This window comes from Pseudopipra pipra, chromosome W (genome assembly GCF_036250125.1).
Source record: "Pseudopipra pipra isolate bDixPip1 chromosome W, bDixPip1.hap1, whole genome shotgun sequence".
NCBI lineage: Eukaryota > Metazoa > Chordata > Aves > Passeriformes > Pipridae > Pseudopipra > Pseudopipra pipra.
Genome location: NC_087580.1, coordinates 874,350 through 894,046, shown reverse-complemented (window position 1 = coordinate 894,046; position 19,697 = coordinate 874,350). Strand labels below are relative to the sequence as shown.

Genomic DNA, 19,697 nt, shown 5'->3' with positions numbered 1-19,697 from the left:
CTCTGGGCAACCTATTCCAATGTTTGATCACATTCACAGTAAAAACCAACCAACCAACCAGCCACCAGCCAACCAAATTAAAAAAACCCTTAGGTTTAAATGGAATTTCTGACATATCATCTTGTGCCTACTACCTTTTCTTCTATAACTGACAAGGATCTGGCTTCATGTTCTTCCATTCTCTGCACACGAGGTATAAATATTTATAATATCTCCTTTGAACCTTTTCTTCTCCAGACTAGACAATTCCAACTCTCAGAAACTATTTTCAGGGACAGCTAGAGCTGTTGATGGCAACTGATGGAAAGAAAAACGGGGAGGTTTTTTCATTGTTTGTTTTTACTCACAAAGTGTTCTCGTGGTACAAAACCTGGACTAAAGCAGATGCTTCACAGCACAACTATTCAAAGAGACAAACCTGATATCTCCACATTGTCTGAGATCAATTTTCCCTAGCTTTTTTTTCAGAGGAATAAAAAACCAGAACAGTTTTGGCAGAAATCATGTTATCTTGATTTATTGATCTTGGGATTAAAAAGGCATGTATACTATTTTTCTTCCTAGTTTAAACAGCTATCTAATTTTCCAAAAATGTAATAAAATGAACAATTACTATGGAGAGCATTATGCATGTGTAAATGGAATAGTAGGCATGAATTTGAAGAAAGAAAGACTTTGCTTCGGGTTTCAGTAGGATGCAATATTTAAGCATCAGGTTAAAAGTCAAGATATGAAAGATGATCTTCAAATATCCCTTGCTAATATTATGTTGTTTACTACCATGTGAGGAGTTATCTTTTCTTGACATGAATATGCTATTTTAAAAGATGTTTACTGTTTTTAGGCATCTTGGGCTTCCAGTACTCTTGGTTTCTGGTTTACTGAGCTTCTAGAAAGAAATCACCAGTTTTACAAGTGGATTTTTGAAAGTCGACCAAACTGTTTCTGGATGGCAGGGTTTTTTAATCCTCAGGGATTTTTAACTGCAATGAGGCAGGTAAAGTGGGTTTGAAGTCTCATTCTGCTTATATATTTTTTTACATACTTTTAAAAATAAAATATATTGTGTGATAAAAGATGAATTAAAACACGTGACTCCATCATGTCAACAGGGAAGATACGTGACTATCTTAACATTTCCTGAGTGAACTGTTCTTCCTTTGCACGTACTTTTTCAGTATTTCAACCACTAACATGTTAAAATATACTTCTGCATTGACCAAGACCCAAATAAGTAGGGGCTACCTTACATCATTATGGAGAATGATTGTCTCATGTTTCCATTGAAGTATCCTTGAAAATGAGTGTTAAACCATTTATTTCCCTCCCCCTTTTTTTTCCCCTTCTTTTTTGCTCTGTGTTCAATACTTACCTGGCTGGAGATAGGGCAGAAAAACTCATCCCAATTCATCTTACATTTCCCTTCTATAGTTCAGTAGCTGAACTATAGAAGGGAAATCTTTTCACAAACTGGGAAAGACTTTATTAGTGGATATGAGATTTGATGTATTTGATAATGTACATATGGCTGTCAGCTTGGTGATTGTGTTGGTTGTTCAGCACGCTAGTTGCATTTGACAAATGGACTACTTTTTACATTAAAAGGAAGCAATAAATACCTGTGTTGGTCAGCATAAAGGGACATATTGGAGACAATAAGCGTCTGGAGTATGTGAACGGAAAAGAATACTCAGGCAGGAATATAATGGGATCTCAGGGAAAACCCCCAAACTTTTGGAGGAGAGAATGAAGATTTGTGGAGAAGGAAAAATCTCCCCTCTTAGGCTGAGATCTGAGTAGTGTAATCTGAAGTTCTGATTGGTGACTTGTGTTAAAATTGCAGGAATAGCCTTGGAATTATGTAACAAGATATTTCTTTTGAGTAAGCAGTCCTAAACCACAAATTTTTTTTGCACCCAAGCTTGTGGAAAAGGTTTAGTAGAAGGATTTGAAAGAGCTGGAATCTACAGAACTTTCTGGTTCCATAAAAAGAGACTGTGGATACATAACAACCTAATATCCCAAGTAAATACCAAAGTGACCTTCTGGGCATTGCTATGTGGTGAAACAAATAGAAATGAGAAAGATGAAGAGCTAGAATGCTCATTAACTATAAATCTTCTGTTCTTTTAAAGCATCTAATTAACTGCAATAAGGGGGAAACATTAATTCCCATTACTTCCAACAAAGATCTTGGAAAACATTTACAAGACTGGGATGAAACTTTGGTTTGCCATAACTTAGTGACATGGGATAGTAAGGACTTGGGCAACTGGGAACTGAGTCTTTTCCAGTGCATTAACTAATAGACTAAATTTGAGGTATATGTTAAATCTTAAGCATTTCTATCTTCAAGTGTTCTCTGTTTTTTTTGTGGGTTTTTTTTTTTTTTTTTGCATAGCTTTAGAGCTGAGTAAGCTCATTAATAAGAATTCACTTAGTGCAGGTGCAGGAAAGGAAAGGTAACCCCAGAAAATATATTTTACTTTGCACATGCAGTTAATGTTTTCTCATCTCATCAAATCTGTGAAATTTTAATATTCACAAGATGTGGTTACCTTTGGCATTCAGTGGTTGTGTTATTACTTAGTACAATCTTAAAGTATTGTATATAATAGAAAGATTGAAAATGAAATATAGTAGATAAAGTACTGAAAGCTTTTTTTGTAGTGCCATACCATCAGTACCTCAGAGACAAGTCAAATCGCTGTAAACATGAATATTATAAAAAGTTGGAGTTTTTGTACAGAAGAGGATAGGTTATGACCATACAATATAATTGGTGGGGAAAATGGCTCTGTGCATATGCGAAAATGTAACCTTCTAACTTTTGTCTGGATTGGGCAGGAAATAACAAGGGCTAACAAAGGATGGGCTCTTGACACTGTAGTGCTGTGCAATGAAGTCACTAAATGGATGAAGGATGATATCACAAGCCCTCCTTTGGAAGGTGTCTATGTGTATGGGCTGTATTTGGAGGGAGCTGGCTGGGACAGAAGAAACATGAGACTGACTGAATCTAAACCGAAGGTGCTTTTTGAGATGATGCCGGTTATAAGGATATATGCAGAGAATAACAGTAAGTAATTGTATTGTAAAGGATGTTATTTTGATAGAATTCATTATTTAACTACATGGAAATCTTTTGGGCTATAGGGATTTCATGATGCTGTTGCTATTCATTGTATACATATAAAATCTTTTTCAATGGGAAGTCTTCCCAATCTTCCACTTAAAGTGTGCTTTCAGACTTCCTTGGTAATTGATTATGGGCACTTTCCCCCCTAATTAGATAGATACCTTCTGGTCTTAATGGCGTTAATAACTTTTTAACCCATTTACAGGTGAACTGTACATGTTGACAATATGTGACCCAGATTTAGAACATCAGCATTCATATAAATAAACTCTGTAACCTCTGTAGCCTCTGTAACCTAAACCCAAATAATCTCTTTCTCACATGCTAAATGAATGTTACATATATATATATATACAAAACATATAACCACGTATACACAACATAAAAGATATACATGGGGTTGTACATGTCTATATAAGGTGTTTATAGAGAACATGTTATATAATAAAAATGCATTTTTTCCTGGATAAGACTGCTTTTGAGCTAACAGAGGCAAGCAAGAGGTAGAGTGAAGTGGTGGAAAATGTTTTGTCCTTGAGGCAAAAAATGAATGTAAGAATGGGAAAGAAACTTGTGCGGCTGAAGGACAGTACTGTTATGTGAAAATGTGTAATTTGTGTTAATGTGGTGGTTTTTTCCATATAGAATAGGAAATGCTGTTGAATAGGGATGTAAAATAGGATAGAACTATCCACCACAGAAGGTAAAATTGGAAAAGTCTGTTGAAAAGCATTCCACCTCTAAAAGCAATGCTTGGTTACATGCTATTTTGAATAGTTGATCTTTTATAAAAGGCATGATCAGCAGCCAAGATACTAAATAATGAACACTGAAGTACTGAACTATTGACTAGACCACTGTTCTAATTCTGAAGTGAAGTAGTTGACGACTTGTATTCTCAAATACTACATGCATTTCAAAATAGGGCATTTTTTATTTTGACATAATATATTGGTAAGGAGTAATGTTCAGTGGGAAGATTGAACTAATAAGAACACTAATTACTCTAGTGAGTCCGTTTACATTTCTTACCACATAGAATTCCTATGTGCTGATTTTAAATCTCAAACCTACAGAAATTTCAAACCACATATGGCCTTCAGCTGGCATTAGCACAGTAATGAAAAGTGTGAGAATCCAGTAAAAGTGTTTCTTGGTGCTGATAGAGAGGAGTGTCTATTGAACTTTGACTCAGTTTTCCATATGCCTTATGACCAGTCCCTTAGGGTCCTGTTTTGTCAACTTAGTTTAAATTGCTTTTTATGTCTCTTCTGTCTTTTCAGCTGCAAAAGATCCACATTTGTATTCATGTCCAGTCTACAAAAAGACCAGTCGAACAGATGTGAATTACATTGCTGCTATAGATCTTAAAACTCGTCAGCCTCCAGAGCACTGGGTACTGCGTGGAGTAGCACTTCTGTGTGATGTCAAGTAACGTTAAAGAAAAAAAAAGTTTCCAAGAGTTCTTTTCTGTTTTTAAATGTAAAGATCAATCTGTAGTTAGATATACAATTGAACACTTCTAAAAGTATTATTTCTAAGGCACAGACTCCATTATGATAGTTTTACAAAATTGTTCTCAATAAAACTCTACAATAGGCTTATAAATGCTAAATCTTAGAGTGATATTATGTTTGATGTCTTTGACAAATCATGACAAATATTTAGTGTTCCTGTCTCCTAAATGTGCATAAACAGTCCTCCTGTGTGCTTAATTCTACCTTGAATAAAGATTAATTGATTTGAATGTTGTTAATTTTTGGTAGTAAATATTCTTGTATCAGGAGTTTTTTTTTTTTTATTTTGGGTGTGTGTATCTATGGAAACTTAAGCCCAGTTGCTCATTCATATTAGTTGAAATTTCTCAAGATGATGTTCCAAGACTTATTTCCTAGCTGATAGTTTTTAGCTTGCTTGCTGTCTAAATAAGGAAGGTGACACTGGAAAAATGTCACACGTGTTTCACTACTTGGAAAACAATGTCATTGTGTTACATAGGAAAACAAGCATTTGACAGCTGCCAGAATTCCTTACTCTCTTTTTCATGACTTATAAATATGTAATGGATAGGAAGAAAATAGTTCCATAAGAATGACTGGATATTTTTTTTTGTGTGCCACTATACCAGATTTGAGTCAATCTTCATCAAGGTTATTAGTAGATGGGGTTCTGTTTTTTTTTTCTTTCTACTTTTTTACTTATGTGCTGCAGCCTTTTTTGTTGTCTCAGCTAAATAGAAAAATTTTCATGTAGGAATATATCTTAAAAGAGAAATGTTAGAAGCTCTATTTATTGGACACTTGGCTTCACACATCAAGTAGAGTTATTTAATCATTAAAAAGCCAGTGTACTTTTGCTGCTGAGTTCAGTAGGTTGTGTATCTTAGTGGTCCACTAGTCATTCCCGATAATGGCTACTGCAGAAGAGGAAGCAATAAAAACCAGTATTCCTGGTGCATCTGTCATTCATAAATGCTGCAATCGAGAAGCTGTTTTCAGTTTTATCTCAAATCAATACAGGGAGACCTCAGCATTCATTTCTACAGTCAAACCAGTTATAAAACTTAGGTGGAACATTGATTCTGTCAAAAAAATTCTAGTTGTAGAGGTCTTTCCATCTTGGAATTATTATTTTTTTAATTTATTTTAAATAGCTCACAGTAAAACATATGAAATATGTGGAAATCTTTTTTAGGAAATACTTTTAACTTAGACATGGCAATAAATTAATAAAGATACAAGGGTTGAAATGTTCTTTACTGGACCTTGAAGCACCATGCTCCACCTTCCAGGAGATCCTTCAGATGCTCATTGTAAGTTGCTGTGGGCTTGTGTCTTTCACTAAGACCTTCCTCTCTGAAGGAGATGCACATACTTCATCCTTGTGCAAGTCATTCACACTGAGAATTTACAAGCCACAGGCACTTCAAATCCCACTTTTCAAACAGTGGATTTGTTGTACCATCATTGTTGCAGACACAGTGGAGATGTCAAACTCGATGGTAATCCTCAGTGAGTGAACCATACACGTTTTTTCAGATTGTGATTTTCTATGAGGGTAGTGGGGAAAAGGGTAGTTCCCTACACTGGTGATCCTAGTTATGCCAAATACTGTTAGTGAAGCAACAGTCACTGTTATGTTAGTTGGCCTTGGTTGCTGTCATGGACTTGCTCTGCTTTTTTGTTCAGGTGCCATGGGACTGTGTCCCTGTCAGAGAGAGCCTTGCCCTACCTACCCTGCTGTGGCTCTTGGTTTCCAGCTCCACTGTCCTTTCCAAGCAGCTTGCCTTTGCTGTTCCCTGACATATGCCTTAAAACAGGGGGGAAAATGAACTGTTTCTTGTTCATCTTCATAGCTGAAATGGATAATAAGTCCTTCTGTAGAAAGGAATTTCAAAAAAAAAATCAACCCTGGTGTATTACAGAACTGGATGTATAGAACTGTTTGGCTTTGCTATTGGTGCTGAATGGATTGCTCAAGAAATACCATTCACATACTTCAATTGTGCAGCTATTAATCATTCAGCATTATAAATTTTAGGGTCCAGAAAAATTCAGGATTACAGAAGGTATTCTCTATATGTCTTTCTGATATTGAGCATGATAAATACATGGATTTTGGAGAATATTTAAAAACAAATGTTATACAAATTTATATTGGACATTAATGCTAAAATAACCTTCTGAATAAGGTGAAGATATTAGAGCTTCATCAGAATCCTTTGGAATCCCTCATAATTTTAAAAGTATTTAAAATAAGCATATTCTGTGATTCTGTGATTTTATTTTTTAGCCATCATGTTTACATTGCACAGGCATTGTAGGTGTATACAAATATCTGAAGGCTTTTAGAACACATACAAGGCTTGAAAAACCAGTGCTGCAGAGGTGGTTTCATATGCGAAAATTGCTTATCAGTTGTGTTAAATTAAAGGTCTATTAAACAGATGAAATAAAAAGACATAGTTCTTGATATGTCTGTGATTGCAAGATGTACCACTCACCGGAGCTTCTGGCATCTTTTAATCAGCTAATATGCGGCTTTTCCAATGATGGTACTCCTCTATAACTTTTGTTCTTATAATAAAATTAATACATCCAATGTAAGTAATAATGTATTATATGTTTCTGTATATTAATATAGAAAAATTAAATTAAAATCTGGGCTTTTAAAACTAAAAAGCAAACACATGTTACCAATCTCAGTTTGCCTGTGAAGTCTGCACATAAAAGTAGAAATTTCTTAGTATTTGCTTGCATATTCAATCTTTTAAAGAAATATCTAAAACAAACTACTGAACGAACACTAGAAAAGCTGGCAGAAGAAAGAGTGGGGAAAAAGGGCATGGTTAAAGTATTTTTTGGTTAGAGCTATTATTTGAAAAGGATACTGCCCTTTAGCTTTTTAATGGAGCTATTTTTGCACTGCAATCACTGTGAGAACTGAAGTAGTTATTTTAGGTTTTGCTGTCAGAGGGTATGAGATATCCTACTTTGGCAAGAAAAACAACAGATGTTTGCTGATGTAAAAACATGATTTTCTTTCAAAGGTGCTATATTAGAACAAGAAAATCTGCACACAAAAAAAGAAGAGTTAGGAAACTCTATGAGCCACTCATGAAAAGAACTTAATGTGATTTAACAGAAGGCAGTGTAACACTGTTTTTACATGAGTTGCTTGCAAATAATTTAGTTTTCAGTTTCTCTGTTAAACTGCCACAAGAATGAAAGCCAATATATATAGCTCCTCTCTCAAAGCCTCTCCTCCATGAACTTGTATAACTCGAGTATAAATTGTAAGTTTTTGAGAAAAATGTAACCTGGAATCCTTTTGGTTTGTAACTCACCTTCCTATATTATACATCACATTATGCTTTCCTCTATTTAAGCTGAATTAGTCCCTATCTACCCTGCTTGCTCTGTGTGAACTGTGATTTCAGCAAAATAATAGTGGCTTAGCTTGGGAAGATCACTGTAGGGAGTTCATCTTATCTTTCTTTTCTAATCTGATCAATATATACCTGGAAAGTGTGTCAACTGATGATTCAGCTCATAAACACTGTACAAGATTGTGATGAGAGTCTATGCAAAGAATGTCTAGAAGTGCTTTATGAAGGGAGATGTGCTCAATTCAACTTCCTTCTTTGAGCCATGATTTTAAAAACTCGGTTCCTTTGTGTTAACTTTCAATATTTAAAGGGGGCTTATAAGAAAGATGGGGAAAAGCTTTTTAGTAGGGCTTGTTGTGGTAGGACAACGGATAATGGTTTTAAACTGAACCAGGGTAGATTTAGACTAGTCATAAGGAAGAAATTTTTTACAATGAAGGGGGCGAGACGCCTCTCTGGGTGAGTTGCCTAGAGAGGTGGAGATGCCCCATCCCTGGAAACAGTCAAGGCCATGTTGTGGATGGGGCTCTGAGCAACCTGATCTACTTGAAGATTGCAGGGGGTTGGACTAGATGACCTTTAAAAGTCACTTCCAACCCAAGCCATCCTATTATTCTACGATTTTATAACTTGCATAAATCAGTACTGTTAATGTTTTGCATAAAATGTGTGAATGAGACAAAATAGTAATAATTGCAACCAAAGATCAAATGTCTTTGTGCTATCCAAGAAAAATGTTTACTTCATGTCACCCATAAAATAAGATGTTTTGCATTTCTTCTTGGCACTGCATTGTGGAATAGTAAAGCTCAAAAATGTACATCATAGAAGAGTTACATGTTGAATTTTCATTTTAAGCATTTAGAAGATATTTTATCATTCTGGAAAAAAGTAAGCCAGCAAATAAGCAACTTTTGCAATCATCAAACACTTGACGTATGTTTTCCTTTTTGCATTTTAGTCTGCAAATTCAGCACAGTAATCCTTACTTCACGAAGGCAAATAAAGCTGTTCTTTATTCTCTCAAAGCAAGATATGTCAGGTTAGTTATATTTGAAGTTCAGTATGTTTGTTCCTTGGATGAAGTGAGAAGCCAATTAAGAAATGCATGATCTATGCATAACAGAAGAAATTTCACAACACCAGGAGGTATGACAGAGCATAATGGAAATTAAATCCTTATGAAGAGACATGCTGTTTGTGATCTTTGAATTACAAAAATTTGATCAATTGGCATTAGTATCAAACTGTGTTATGTCAGCATATGAAAAAATATGCTTGATCCCTACATACTAAATAAGAAATGTAATACTGAGTTGAGCTTTGCTTTTAGGCAGATTTCAGCCTAAAATCCTTTTGAAAATTAAAAAAGTAATAATAATAGTACAGGAGCTAGTTATATTCGCTGGATGAACCCGTGTATTTGCTGAATGAAGTCTTGTACAGCCAGAGATCTCAGAATATCACTTCAGGAATAGGACAATCTGTGTTGAATGAGTCCTTATGTTTGAGAAGAAGAAGAAAACCTGGCAAAAAAGGGAATGGGAAGGACCATGTGTGAAAGCTGGGGTGGATCAGAATCTCCTCAATATATTAATGTATATTTTATTTGCTGAAATAGTTAAATTTTAGGGAAAACGCTTTCTAGGTCTACTTCTTGTAACTAGGAGTGTTGTGGTATCACAGGATTGTTGAGGCTGGCAGGGACCTCTGGATGTTATCTGGTCTGAACCTCTGCTCAAACAGCCTCTCCTAGAGTTGGCTGCTTAGGGTTTTGTCTAAGTAGCTTTTGAATTTCTCCAGAGAGGGGGTGCCACGGTCCGAGGGGGAGTGGAGAAGGATCGCGGCACTGCACGAAGAGCTCCGACGAGGTCTGAGGTTGCAATGCTACTTTATTGAAAGTGTGCGGGAGTTTTATGAGTTCTCGTGTGGAATGCACCAGAAAATGGGGTGGAGCATGAGACAGACAACCAGGGAAACGAATAGGGATAGGGACTCAGGTGAAGAGGGAAGAACGGGGGAGGAACCAGGGAAGGAAAGGGCGAATGGTAGCTCTCTCCTCTCTGCAGCTTCTTCAGCCAGTCAGAGGGGGAAGCAGGGAGCAGGCACCACGAGGCGGGTCTGGACATGCCTGGGCAGTTACAACTGTAGGGGAAATCATACAACGTATGTATTTGTAAACACATAATAACTGTGATAAACTGAGAAAATGATTTGGGCTAATTAAGAGAAAACAGTGTAAGGTCAATATGACCTGGAGAGAGAAAAGGAAAACAAATCGTAAAACTTAATTGGGCCCCTATAAAGAGATAAAACAAGTTACCTCCCTTTTACCTTGTGTAAGATTTATAGTGAAGGAATTTTGTTTAGTTAGCTAGATAATAGCACCTTTCTTAAAAATTTTTAACTTTGTATAGATAGCAAGCAAACATCTGTTTGCTTGACTTGACAATATATTATGGATGCTTACAGATAACATTCTTGTTTAAGAAAAACATCTGTTGAATGTCTGACTTAACAATGTGTAATGTTTATGCGTATGTATAATGAATATTCATGATTAGTTGGAAATCCATGTAGAACAACTGTCTTCTTTGAGTGTAATAGGTGTTGGGAGTTGTTGAACCCCCTCCCTGATCACCCAGCGCTGAATTTGCTTTTATCATATAATAAATTCTAATTGGAAATCACCCGACTGGGTTTCTATTTCTCACAATAACTGTAAAGTCCATATAATACAGTTCTTTCATTCGCTGTATATCTTTTTCCATTCCTGAAACCGTTCCCATTCTGGTTCTTGCTCCTCCACAAGGGGGAAACACAATTGCTCTGGACAACCTGTGCTAGTGCTCAGTCATCCTCACAGTAAAAAAATGTTTTCTGATCTTCAGGCAGAATTTGCTGTGTTTCAGTTTGTGCCCATTGCCTCTGGTCCTGTCACTGGGTACCACTGAAAAGAGCATGGCTCTTGTCCTCTTTGCACCCTCCCTTCAGGTGTTTACATAGGTGAATAAGATTCCCCCTGAGTTTTCTCTTCTCCAGGTTGAACGGTCCCAGCTCTCTCAGGCTTGCCTTATGGGAGAGATGCTCCAGTCCCTTTATTAGACTACTGGCCTTTCATTTGGCTCTCTCCAGTACCTCTGTAGATTTTATGGCAGATTTCTTTTACAAGAGCTGACATATGTTTGGTTCCTAACTACATTTGTGTCACATCAGTGGGTATTTAAAGTACAGCGGGGCGATTGGTTTGCTATTCCAGGTTTTGTACTGTTGTGTTTTTACCAGAAACATTTATTCAAATGAATCAAAAAGTGTATTCTATATAAAGGGGTGGTGTACCTGCCTCTTTAGTCTGTTTAATGCACTGCTGGTTGCCTGCATTGTGATGAAAATTTGTAATTTAAAAAATGTATTTCTTTGATGTAAAATTAAAATACATTACTTTGTTTGTAATGCCACCTGTATATTGAACTGTAGAACACTTGCTGAGATTGGCAATATGTTATACAGATGCTGGATGTTAGACATGTATAATGTACTTGTGCTTTTCTCACACTAGATAGGAAAGTTTCAGGAGTACATTGTGGTACTAATTACTGTATTAAAGCTTCTGGAACTCTGTTACCATTCCAAACTGTCCTAATGGCTTAATTGCGTGGTAGATGTTGCCTATGACTATACTGCAAGCAGCAGTATTTGACAGTTTATGTTGAGGAATTGGGCCATCTGGAATTTTGAAGTTCTCCGTGAATTTAGGCACATCAGTTATTTTTTTTTCTTTTTCTGGTATCGGTGCATTGAGAATATGGAAATCAGGTATGTTCCAAAAATTAAATTGTTGGTATTTGCAAAAGGCTCTGACAGTTAAAAGCATCAAAACAGTACAAATGCCTTTATTTTTAGACAGTTCAGAGCTTCGTTGCAGCTACTGCATCTTGCACCGGATGAGTTTACAAGCCAAGCTATGGCAATGGGGCAGTCAATAAAACCATCTTCATGCATTTTCTCAAGAAGGAATTATTCCCTGCATTAAGTGGAGATAAGAGAGATCTGAGGAGGGATCAAGACTATTGAAATAAGAACAAAGCAGTTTCTGTCATTCATCTGAACAAGGTTAAGGCTGAGCAGGGAAAGCTTTAGAAATAAAAGCAACTCTACTTCCAAACTTGTTAGATAAAATAATCTTGTCTGGTTTGTTTCTCTCCTCACTTTCTTTTTTCTTTTTCTTTTTCTTTTTCTTTTTCTTTTTCTTTTTCTTTTTCTTTTTCTTTTTCTTTTTCTTTTTCTTTTTCTTTTTCTTTTTCTTTTTCTTTTTCTTTTTCTTTTTCTTTTTCTTTTTCTTTTTCTTTTTCTTTTTCTTTTTCTTTTTCTTTTTCTTTTTCTTTTTCTTTTTCTCTTTCTCTTTCTCTTTCTCTTTCTCTTTCTTTCTCTTTCTCTTTCTCTTTCTTTTTCCCTTCCCTTCCCTTCCCTTCCCTTCCCTTCCCTTCCCTTCCCTTCCCTTCCCTTCCCTTCCCTTCCCTTCCCTTCCCTTCCCTTCCCTTCCCTTCCCTTCCCTTCCCTTTTTTTTCTTTTCTTTCCTTTTTTTTCTTTTCTTTCCTTTTTTTTAGTTTTTTTCAGTGGGAATATATTATATCCTTGATTATACTGTTTGGAGCCAATAATTATTGTTCTAATGGTAAATGTAGAAGTAATAATTTTGAATATATTAACTGCAATTAATTAAAATCTTAGTAAATGATTCACTTTGTTTTATTAACCAATAGCAATAATCCTTTGCATCTCGGGCCAAACCAAATCAGTTATGAAAAATACTAAATGAGTGTAGAATAAAAGCATACTTGTAATAAAAAGAGTTTATTTGGAAAGAAAAAAGTTTTCGTTTATTTTTTGATGACAGTGGTTTCATTGGAAATTTAGCAACAGAAGAATCACTTAGGAATTATAATATGATTGTTTATTGAGTTGTGTAATAGTTTGAGTTTGAAATTTATCCTGAATGGAGAACTGCGTCCATTCAACAGAGCTGAGCAGCCGCCGAAGCTGACTGACCTGTCAGCTCTGTGGCAGCGTTGTGTGAGCTGGAGCTCAGCCATAGCCCAGCTCCTGCAGCCATTGGTCTCTCGCGGAACCTCCTGCCCCACAGGTGAGGACAGACCCTGAGCCCGAAAGCCCCAGGACGCACGGCGGGGACAGTTACAGCCCTTGCTCCCCTGCCCCTTCCTCTCCTCCTCCTCAGTCCTCTGAGCGCCCCACAACGCCTGGCTGGCATGTGACCTCAGGCAGTGATCACTTTTCGAGCTGTGACATCTCACTGAGCAGCGATGTCACCATGGACGAGGACAGCCCGTCAGGCCGTGACCTCTCGCTGGCCACTGACGACCCCATGGATGGTGGCTCCCGCCCAGGCAGTGATCACGTTGCGAGCTGTGACATCTCGCTGAGCAGCGATGTCCCCATGGATGAGGACACCTTCCCGAGGGGTGACATCTCCCTGCCCAGTCACAGCACTGCCAGCCACCCAGGCCCACTCCACGGCCAAGCCATCGGGGCCCCTGGGGTGACTCCAGCCAGTGAGCCTGTGCTGCGTGGCAAGGTCCTGCTGGAAGGGACTCGGAGCCACTTGGATTGCTCCCAGGGAGCCGTGGGCACCAGCCAGGATGGTCGCAGCAGCGTCCCCATGCCCACGGACCATGCTGGCACCAGTGGCACCAGCCCCCAGCCCAAGAACGCCTCGCTCTGCCCGCCCAAGAAGATACCGCCCACTCACCGCAGTGTCCCCAAGCCTTCCAGAGCCGTCCTGAGCACGGGACACTGCAAGGCGGGCGGCACCAAGCCTCAGGACCCTCAGCAGGGTGCGGGCACGAACCTGCCACCGCCTCAGAGCAGCATGTCACCAAGCAACATCGCTCTGAAAAGGCGGGGCACGAAGAGGAAGAGGGGCTCTGAGCCAAGCACTGGGAGCAAGTGCAAGGCTCCCGCAGCCCGGGCTGGGGCAGAAAGTTGTTGAGGGACAGATCGTTTGGGGATCTGTCCCAGGGGGAGGGACAGATCGTTTGGGGATCTGTCCCAGGGGGAGGGACAGATCGTTTGGGGATCTGTCCCGGGGGAGGGACAGATCGTTTGGGGATCTGTCCCAGGGGGAGGGATAGATCGTTTGGGGATCTGTCCCAGGGGGAGGGACAGATCGTTTGGGGATCTGTCCCAGGGGGAGGGACAGATCGTTTGGGGATCTGTCCCAGGGGGAGGGACAGATCGTTTGGGGATCTGTCCCAGGGGGAGGGATAGATCATTTGGGGATCTATCCCAGTCTGAGGGAGGGAGGGTGTTGATGTAGATATTGATGACCGTTTTCTTGTGGTTATCAATTAAAAGATTTTATTGCATAAGCTGTCTGTGTCTGCATGGAATGGGGAGGGAGTGCAGGGCGGCAGCGGGAAATGGTCCCAAGCAGATCCGCCAAGGCTGAAAGGGCTCCAAGGGCACCCAAAGGGCACTCCAGGCCTGAGTCAGTGCCGGAGGTGCAGGCATTCATGGAAGGTCCCCTTCCTCTGGGGAAGCAGCCCTTTGGCGTGGGAGCCAGGACAGAGGGGTCCGTGCAGGACTCACGCACACGGCCCCACCACCGAAAACAGCCCCAAGCACAGCCTGGGCACCGTCCTCCCACTCTGGGGCTTTAGAAGGCTGCTCCCGCTGCTCCCAGTGACCTCAGCATGTCCCCAGTCATCCCACTGCAGCCCCAGACAGAGCTCCCCCAGGCTGCCCCGGGGCTGCATTGGGCAGGGGCGGTAAGGGAGAGGGAAGAATGTGCTGGGAACCCTAATGCAGGGCCTCACAGAAGTGCAGGGAGACGACATCCGTAGATCTCTGGGAGGCAGCACTTGGAATGGATGGAGCTCTGTCGAGGGGTGGATGGCGAGCCACTCGGCGGTTGGTGGGTCAGGATCAAAAGGCAGGCCGGGGATGGGGGCACTGCGGAGGGCACTGCGGGGACACCGCAGGCCTCCTGAACAGCAGCAGGATGGGGATGAGAGCTCCACGGGCAGCTTGAAGCTGCCTCCCAGTCACAGTGCCTGTCTCTCGTGGGGCATTCAACTACCCTGAGAGCAGCTGGAAAAGCAACACAGCCAAGCACAAAGAGTCCCGGAGGTTCCCCGAAAGCAGTGGCGACAGCTTCCCGACCCAAGGGGGTGATGCCTCTCACAAGCAATGCCGTGCTGCTCCACCTCATACTAACACACAGGAAAGGCCTTGTTGGAGATGGGAGGGTAAGGGACAGCCTTGGCTGTCGAGACCATGGGACTGTGGTCTTCTGAAATTCCAGGTATTGGGAAACACATAAATACCAGGAGACAGAGGAGCTAACTAAGAAGGATAAACTTTTATTCCAATGAAAGGGAGAGTTCACTGAACAAACCTCAGTGAGGCCTCTCAAGTCAGTGGAGGTCGCAGCCCCCTTTTATCCCCTTTGCCCGGAGCGCTGCTCCCTCCCCAGCGTTTCTCCCCTGGCTGACATACGCCGGGGTTACAGGCTTCCCGACACGCCTGCTCTGTGTCCCCCATTATGTCCCTCGGAGGGGGCTGGGAAGGTCACTGGTGCTTTTCAAAATGGAGGCCACGGCACACTTCAAAACGGAGGACGTGGCCACCCGAGACCTTCTCTGCTGCTGATCGGTCCCCCTGTCTCTGGGCAAAGGGCACCACTTGGTAGCCAACAATTGAACCACCAGTAACTTACTGCTTCTTACTGCGAACTGCGACTACCCTACAAACTTTGCAAGCACCCTTTCTTCTTCCTAAGAGTGGAGCTGAGGACTGGGGGAGGAGGAAGCAGGGCAGCATGGAAGATCAGAACACGCACCTCAGGAGAGCTGACTTGAGCCTCTTCAGGGATCTTCTTCCTTCGTGTCTGACGTCCTTTTTTCCCCTCACTCGCTGCTCTAACCCCACAACCTGATTTGCTGCACACCCTGTCTCCTAAAGCACCGCCCAGCTAGTCTTTCTTGATGGGCCGAGCTCCTTGTTTCCCTTTGCCCTTCTCCGAATGCCAGGGAATGGGAAGCACCCTCATTTTTATGGTTGGGCTCTTGCTGCCCAGCCTCACTTTCTGCAACAGTTTCACAGTTTTCAATCTGGTCCTGTCCCTGTTTCTTTCAATGCCCAAGTTTTCTCCAAAACAGCCAACTGACACACATGCAATCACTATGCCCAGAACTGCCAGGAGAACTCCACCACTTCAGCGGCTCAAGTGGGCAGAAGCTGTCTTGGATGTGGCCTTGCCCGCTTTGAACCTCAAGATTCCACGTGAGGAGCCAGATGCTGAGCACTCCCCAAGAACCCCCTTTCCTAGACCAAATCTCCAACCGCAGCAGATGGCAGCACACACCTAAAGCGCCTTTGACCGGGACCTGACAGAACCCCCTTCTTGTTGTCCACGCTCTTGTCTTCCCATGGAATGGAGAGCAGAAAAGGACTCTCCAGTGTAAGGCCAGAACAGCCAGGTTTACGGCAGAGGCAGAGAAACTGCCCTATCCCTGCCTCCAGGATGGTGAGCCTGCTCCAGGATCCTTCCATCGGGCAGTTTGGGGTGCATTGTGTGGTTTTGTATCAATGTAGGTGGCTTCCAGCGATGTTAACTTCCAGTGGTGAGAAGTCATGAGATTATGACCTTCTGCAACAAGAGTTTGACTTTGAATGGCCAAGGTTTTTATTCCCCTCCTGCTTTCTGCAGGTGCCCCCTGTTTTTCGAGACTCCTAGACTCCTAGAAGAGTTTGTGTCGGAAGGGGCCTTAAAGCTCATCTAGACAAGGTTGCTCCAAGCCCCGCCCGAGCCGGCCTCGAACACTTCCAGGGACGGGGCAGCCACGGCTTCTCTGGACGACCTGTGCCAGGTCCTCACCACGCTCACAGAGAAGAATGTTTTTCCAGAATCCCATCTAATCGTGCCCTCTGCCAGTGTGAAGCCGTTCCACCTTGTTCTGTCACTGCAGTCCCTCGTAAACAGTCTCTCCTATCCAAGCCTTCTTGTTCCTCCCTGTTGTGTTGCAAAATTTGCAAGTTGATGCTGTGCCAGGGCTGTGCCAGCAGCCAAGGGCTGACCCGGGTGCAGGACCTTGCGCTTGAGGTCTGTTGTCGCTGGCTTTGTTCAGCCTGGAGGAGGCTGAGCTGAGATCTCCTGGGGGGCTGCAGCTTCCTGCCAAGGGGCAGCAGCGATTTCTGCTGCGTGTGACCAGGGACAGGACCCCAGGGAACGGCTGGAGCTGTGTCGGGGGAGGGTTAGGTTGGATATTAGGAAAAGCTTCTTCCCCCGGAGGGTGGTCGGCCACTGGAACAGGCTCCCCAGGGCAGTGGTCTTGGCCCCAAGGCTGCCAGAGCTCGAGGAGCGTTTGGACAACGCTCTCAGGCACGTGGTGGGGTTGCTGGGCTGTCCTGTGCAAGGCCGGGAGTTGGACTGGATGATCCTTGTGGGTCCCTTCCAGCTCAGGATATTCTGTGATTCTAACTCTTTGGTTAACCCTTTGTCTCCCCATGAAGAGCTGGCAAAGCTGTTGGGGGTGGGGCAGAACAAGGGAAGCTGCCTCTATGACATTGTTGCTGCCTCTATGACATTGTTGCTACCTCTATGACATTGTTGCTGCCTCTCTGACATGACAATGGGAGCCCCAACATTCCGTCCCTGGAGACGCTCCAAGAGGAGCATCCAGACCTGGGTCCCGTCAACAGACCGGAGCGGCCGCCGAAGCTGACTGAGCATGGCCCTGTCAGCTCTGTGGCAGCGTTGTGTGAGCTGGAGCTCAGCCATAGCCCAGCTCCTGCAGCCATTGGTCTCTCGCGGAACCTCCTGCCCCACAGGTGAGGACAGACCCTGAGCCCGAAAGCCCCAGGACGCACGGCGGGGACAGTTACAGCCCTTGCTCCCCTGCCCCTTCCTCTCCTCCTCCTCAGTCCTCTGAGCGCCCGACACCCCCCGACTGGCATGTGACCTCCAGCGTTTGCTCTTTCTCGCAGGATCAGCCAACCTCGGCCAACAGCCTGGGCAGAAGCAGCAGCCCTTGCCAGCTCCCTCTGCCCCAGCAGCAGGTATGGCAGTCCCATCTGCCTTGGCCCCTCGGCATTCCCTGCCCCCCAGCCCCTCCAGCCTCCAGGCCTGCCCTGGCTCCTCCAGCCCTGCCGGCACCTCCAGCAGCCACAGCACCCCTGTCCCCCTGCCAGCTGGGGCACCTTGGCTCAGCACGGCACGGCAAGCAGCCCTGGCATTGCCTGGGCCACCTCTGTTCAGGCAAGATGGTTTAGAGGATCTTGGGGCCGTCGCTGCCATTTTGCCGTCCCCTGTGCAACCCCATGGCTGTGGCACAGCAGCTCACCCCGCAGGGATGGTCCCTCACGCAAGCTCCCACTCAGTCTGTGTTCCGGGCCGGTTCAGCGGGTGCCCCAGGAGACTCTCCCAGCCCCGAGCCTCCCCCCCAGTCTGCCTTCTCCCCTGTGCACGTGTGCCAATGGCTCCGGGCAGTGACTGCTCCAACCCCCACCCGTATCTTCTGCTCGGCAGGGACACGGACTCAGCTGCCTCCACCAGCCCCCTTGGCAAGCAGCCATGGCATTGCTCCTCCATCAGGCAATGCCCTGGGGGGGGCCCGGGGCCGCAGGAAGCCCCTGGCCCCAGTCCCACCAGTGCGGGACACACAGCACGGCTCAGCCAACCCCTCAGGGACGCTCCTGGGCAGTGGCAGCCCTCCAGACACCAGCGTCCCCATGGATGTGGACACCACCCCAGGTCTTGACATCAGTCTGGCCAGCGACGTCAGCATGGACGAGGACAGCCCGTCAGGCCGTGACCTCTCCTTGGCCAGCGACGTCAGCATGGATGAGGACAGCCCGTCAGGCCGTGACCTCTCCTTGGCCAGCGACGTCAGCATGGATGAAGACAGCCCGTCAGACCGTGACCTCTCCTTGGCCAGCGATGTCACCATGGATGAGGACAGCCCGTCAGGCCGTGACCTCTCGCTGGCCACTGACGACCCCATGGATGGTGGCTCCCGCCCAGGCAGTGATCACGTTGCGAGCTGTGACATCTCGCTGAGCAGCGATGTCCCCATGGATGAGGACACCTTCCCGAGGGGTGACATCTCCCTGCCCAGTCACAGCACTGCCAGCCACCCAGGCCCACTCCACGGCCAAGCCATCGGGGCCCCTGGGGTGACTCCAGCCAGTGAGCCTGTGCTGCGTGGCAAGGTCCTGCTGGAAGGGACTCGGAGCCACTTGGATTGCTCCCAGGGAGCCGTGGGCACCAGCCAGGATGGTCGCAGCAGCGTCCCCATGCCCACGGACCATGCTGGCACCAGTGGCACCAGCCCCCAGCCCAAGAACGCCTCGCTCTGCCCGCCCAAGAAGATGCCGCCCACTCACCGCAGTGTCCCCAAGCCTTCCAGAGCCGTCCTGAGCACGGGACACTGCAAGGCGGGCGGCACCAAGCCTCAGGACCCTCAGCAGGGTGCGGGCACGAACCTGCCACCGCCTCAGAGCAGCATGTCACCAAGCAACATCGCTCTGAAAAGGCGGGGCACGAAGAGGAAGAGGGGCTCTGAGCCAAGCACTGGGAGCAAGTGCAAGGCTCCCGCAGCCCGGGCTGGGGCAGAAAGTTGTTGAGGGACAGATCGTTTGGGGATCTGTCCC

The 19,697-nt window shown here is 44.2% G+C and overlaps 1 protein-coding gene and 1 long non-coding RNA gene across 3 annotated transcripts in view; one reads left to right on the top strand and one right to left on the bottom strand.

The window, feature by feature from the left end:
* LOC135405953 (dynein axonemal heavy chain 5-like) overlaps nucleotides 1-4,895 on the top strand; it is a 28,936-nt gene extending 24,041 nt beyond the window's left edge. The window contains exons 15-17 of the mRNA XM_064640466.1: nucleotides 845-997; nucleotides 2,848-3,079; nucleotides 4,423-4,895. Of these exons, the coding sequence (XP_064496536.1) occupies nucleotides 845-997; nucleotides 2,848-3,079; nucleotides 4,423-4,574 (537 nt within the window). The 3' untranslated portion in view covers nucleotides 4,575-4,895. The remainder of the gene's footprint in view (nucleotides 1-844; nucleotides 998-2,847; nucleotides 3,080-4,422) is intronic.
* The window catches only part of LOC135405804 (uncharacterized), a 369,333-nt gene that overhangs the window by 115,367 nt on the left and 234,269 nt on the right, over nucleotides 1-19,697 (bottom strand). The gene's annotated exons all lie outside the window — the stretch shown is intronic.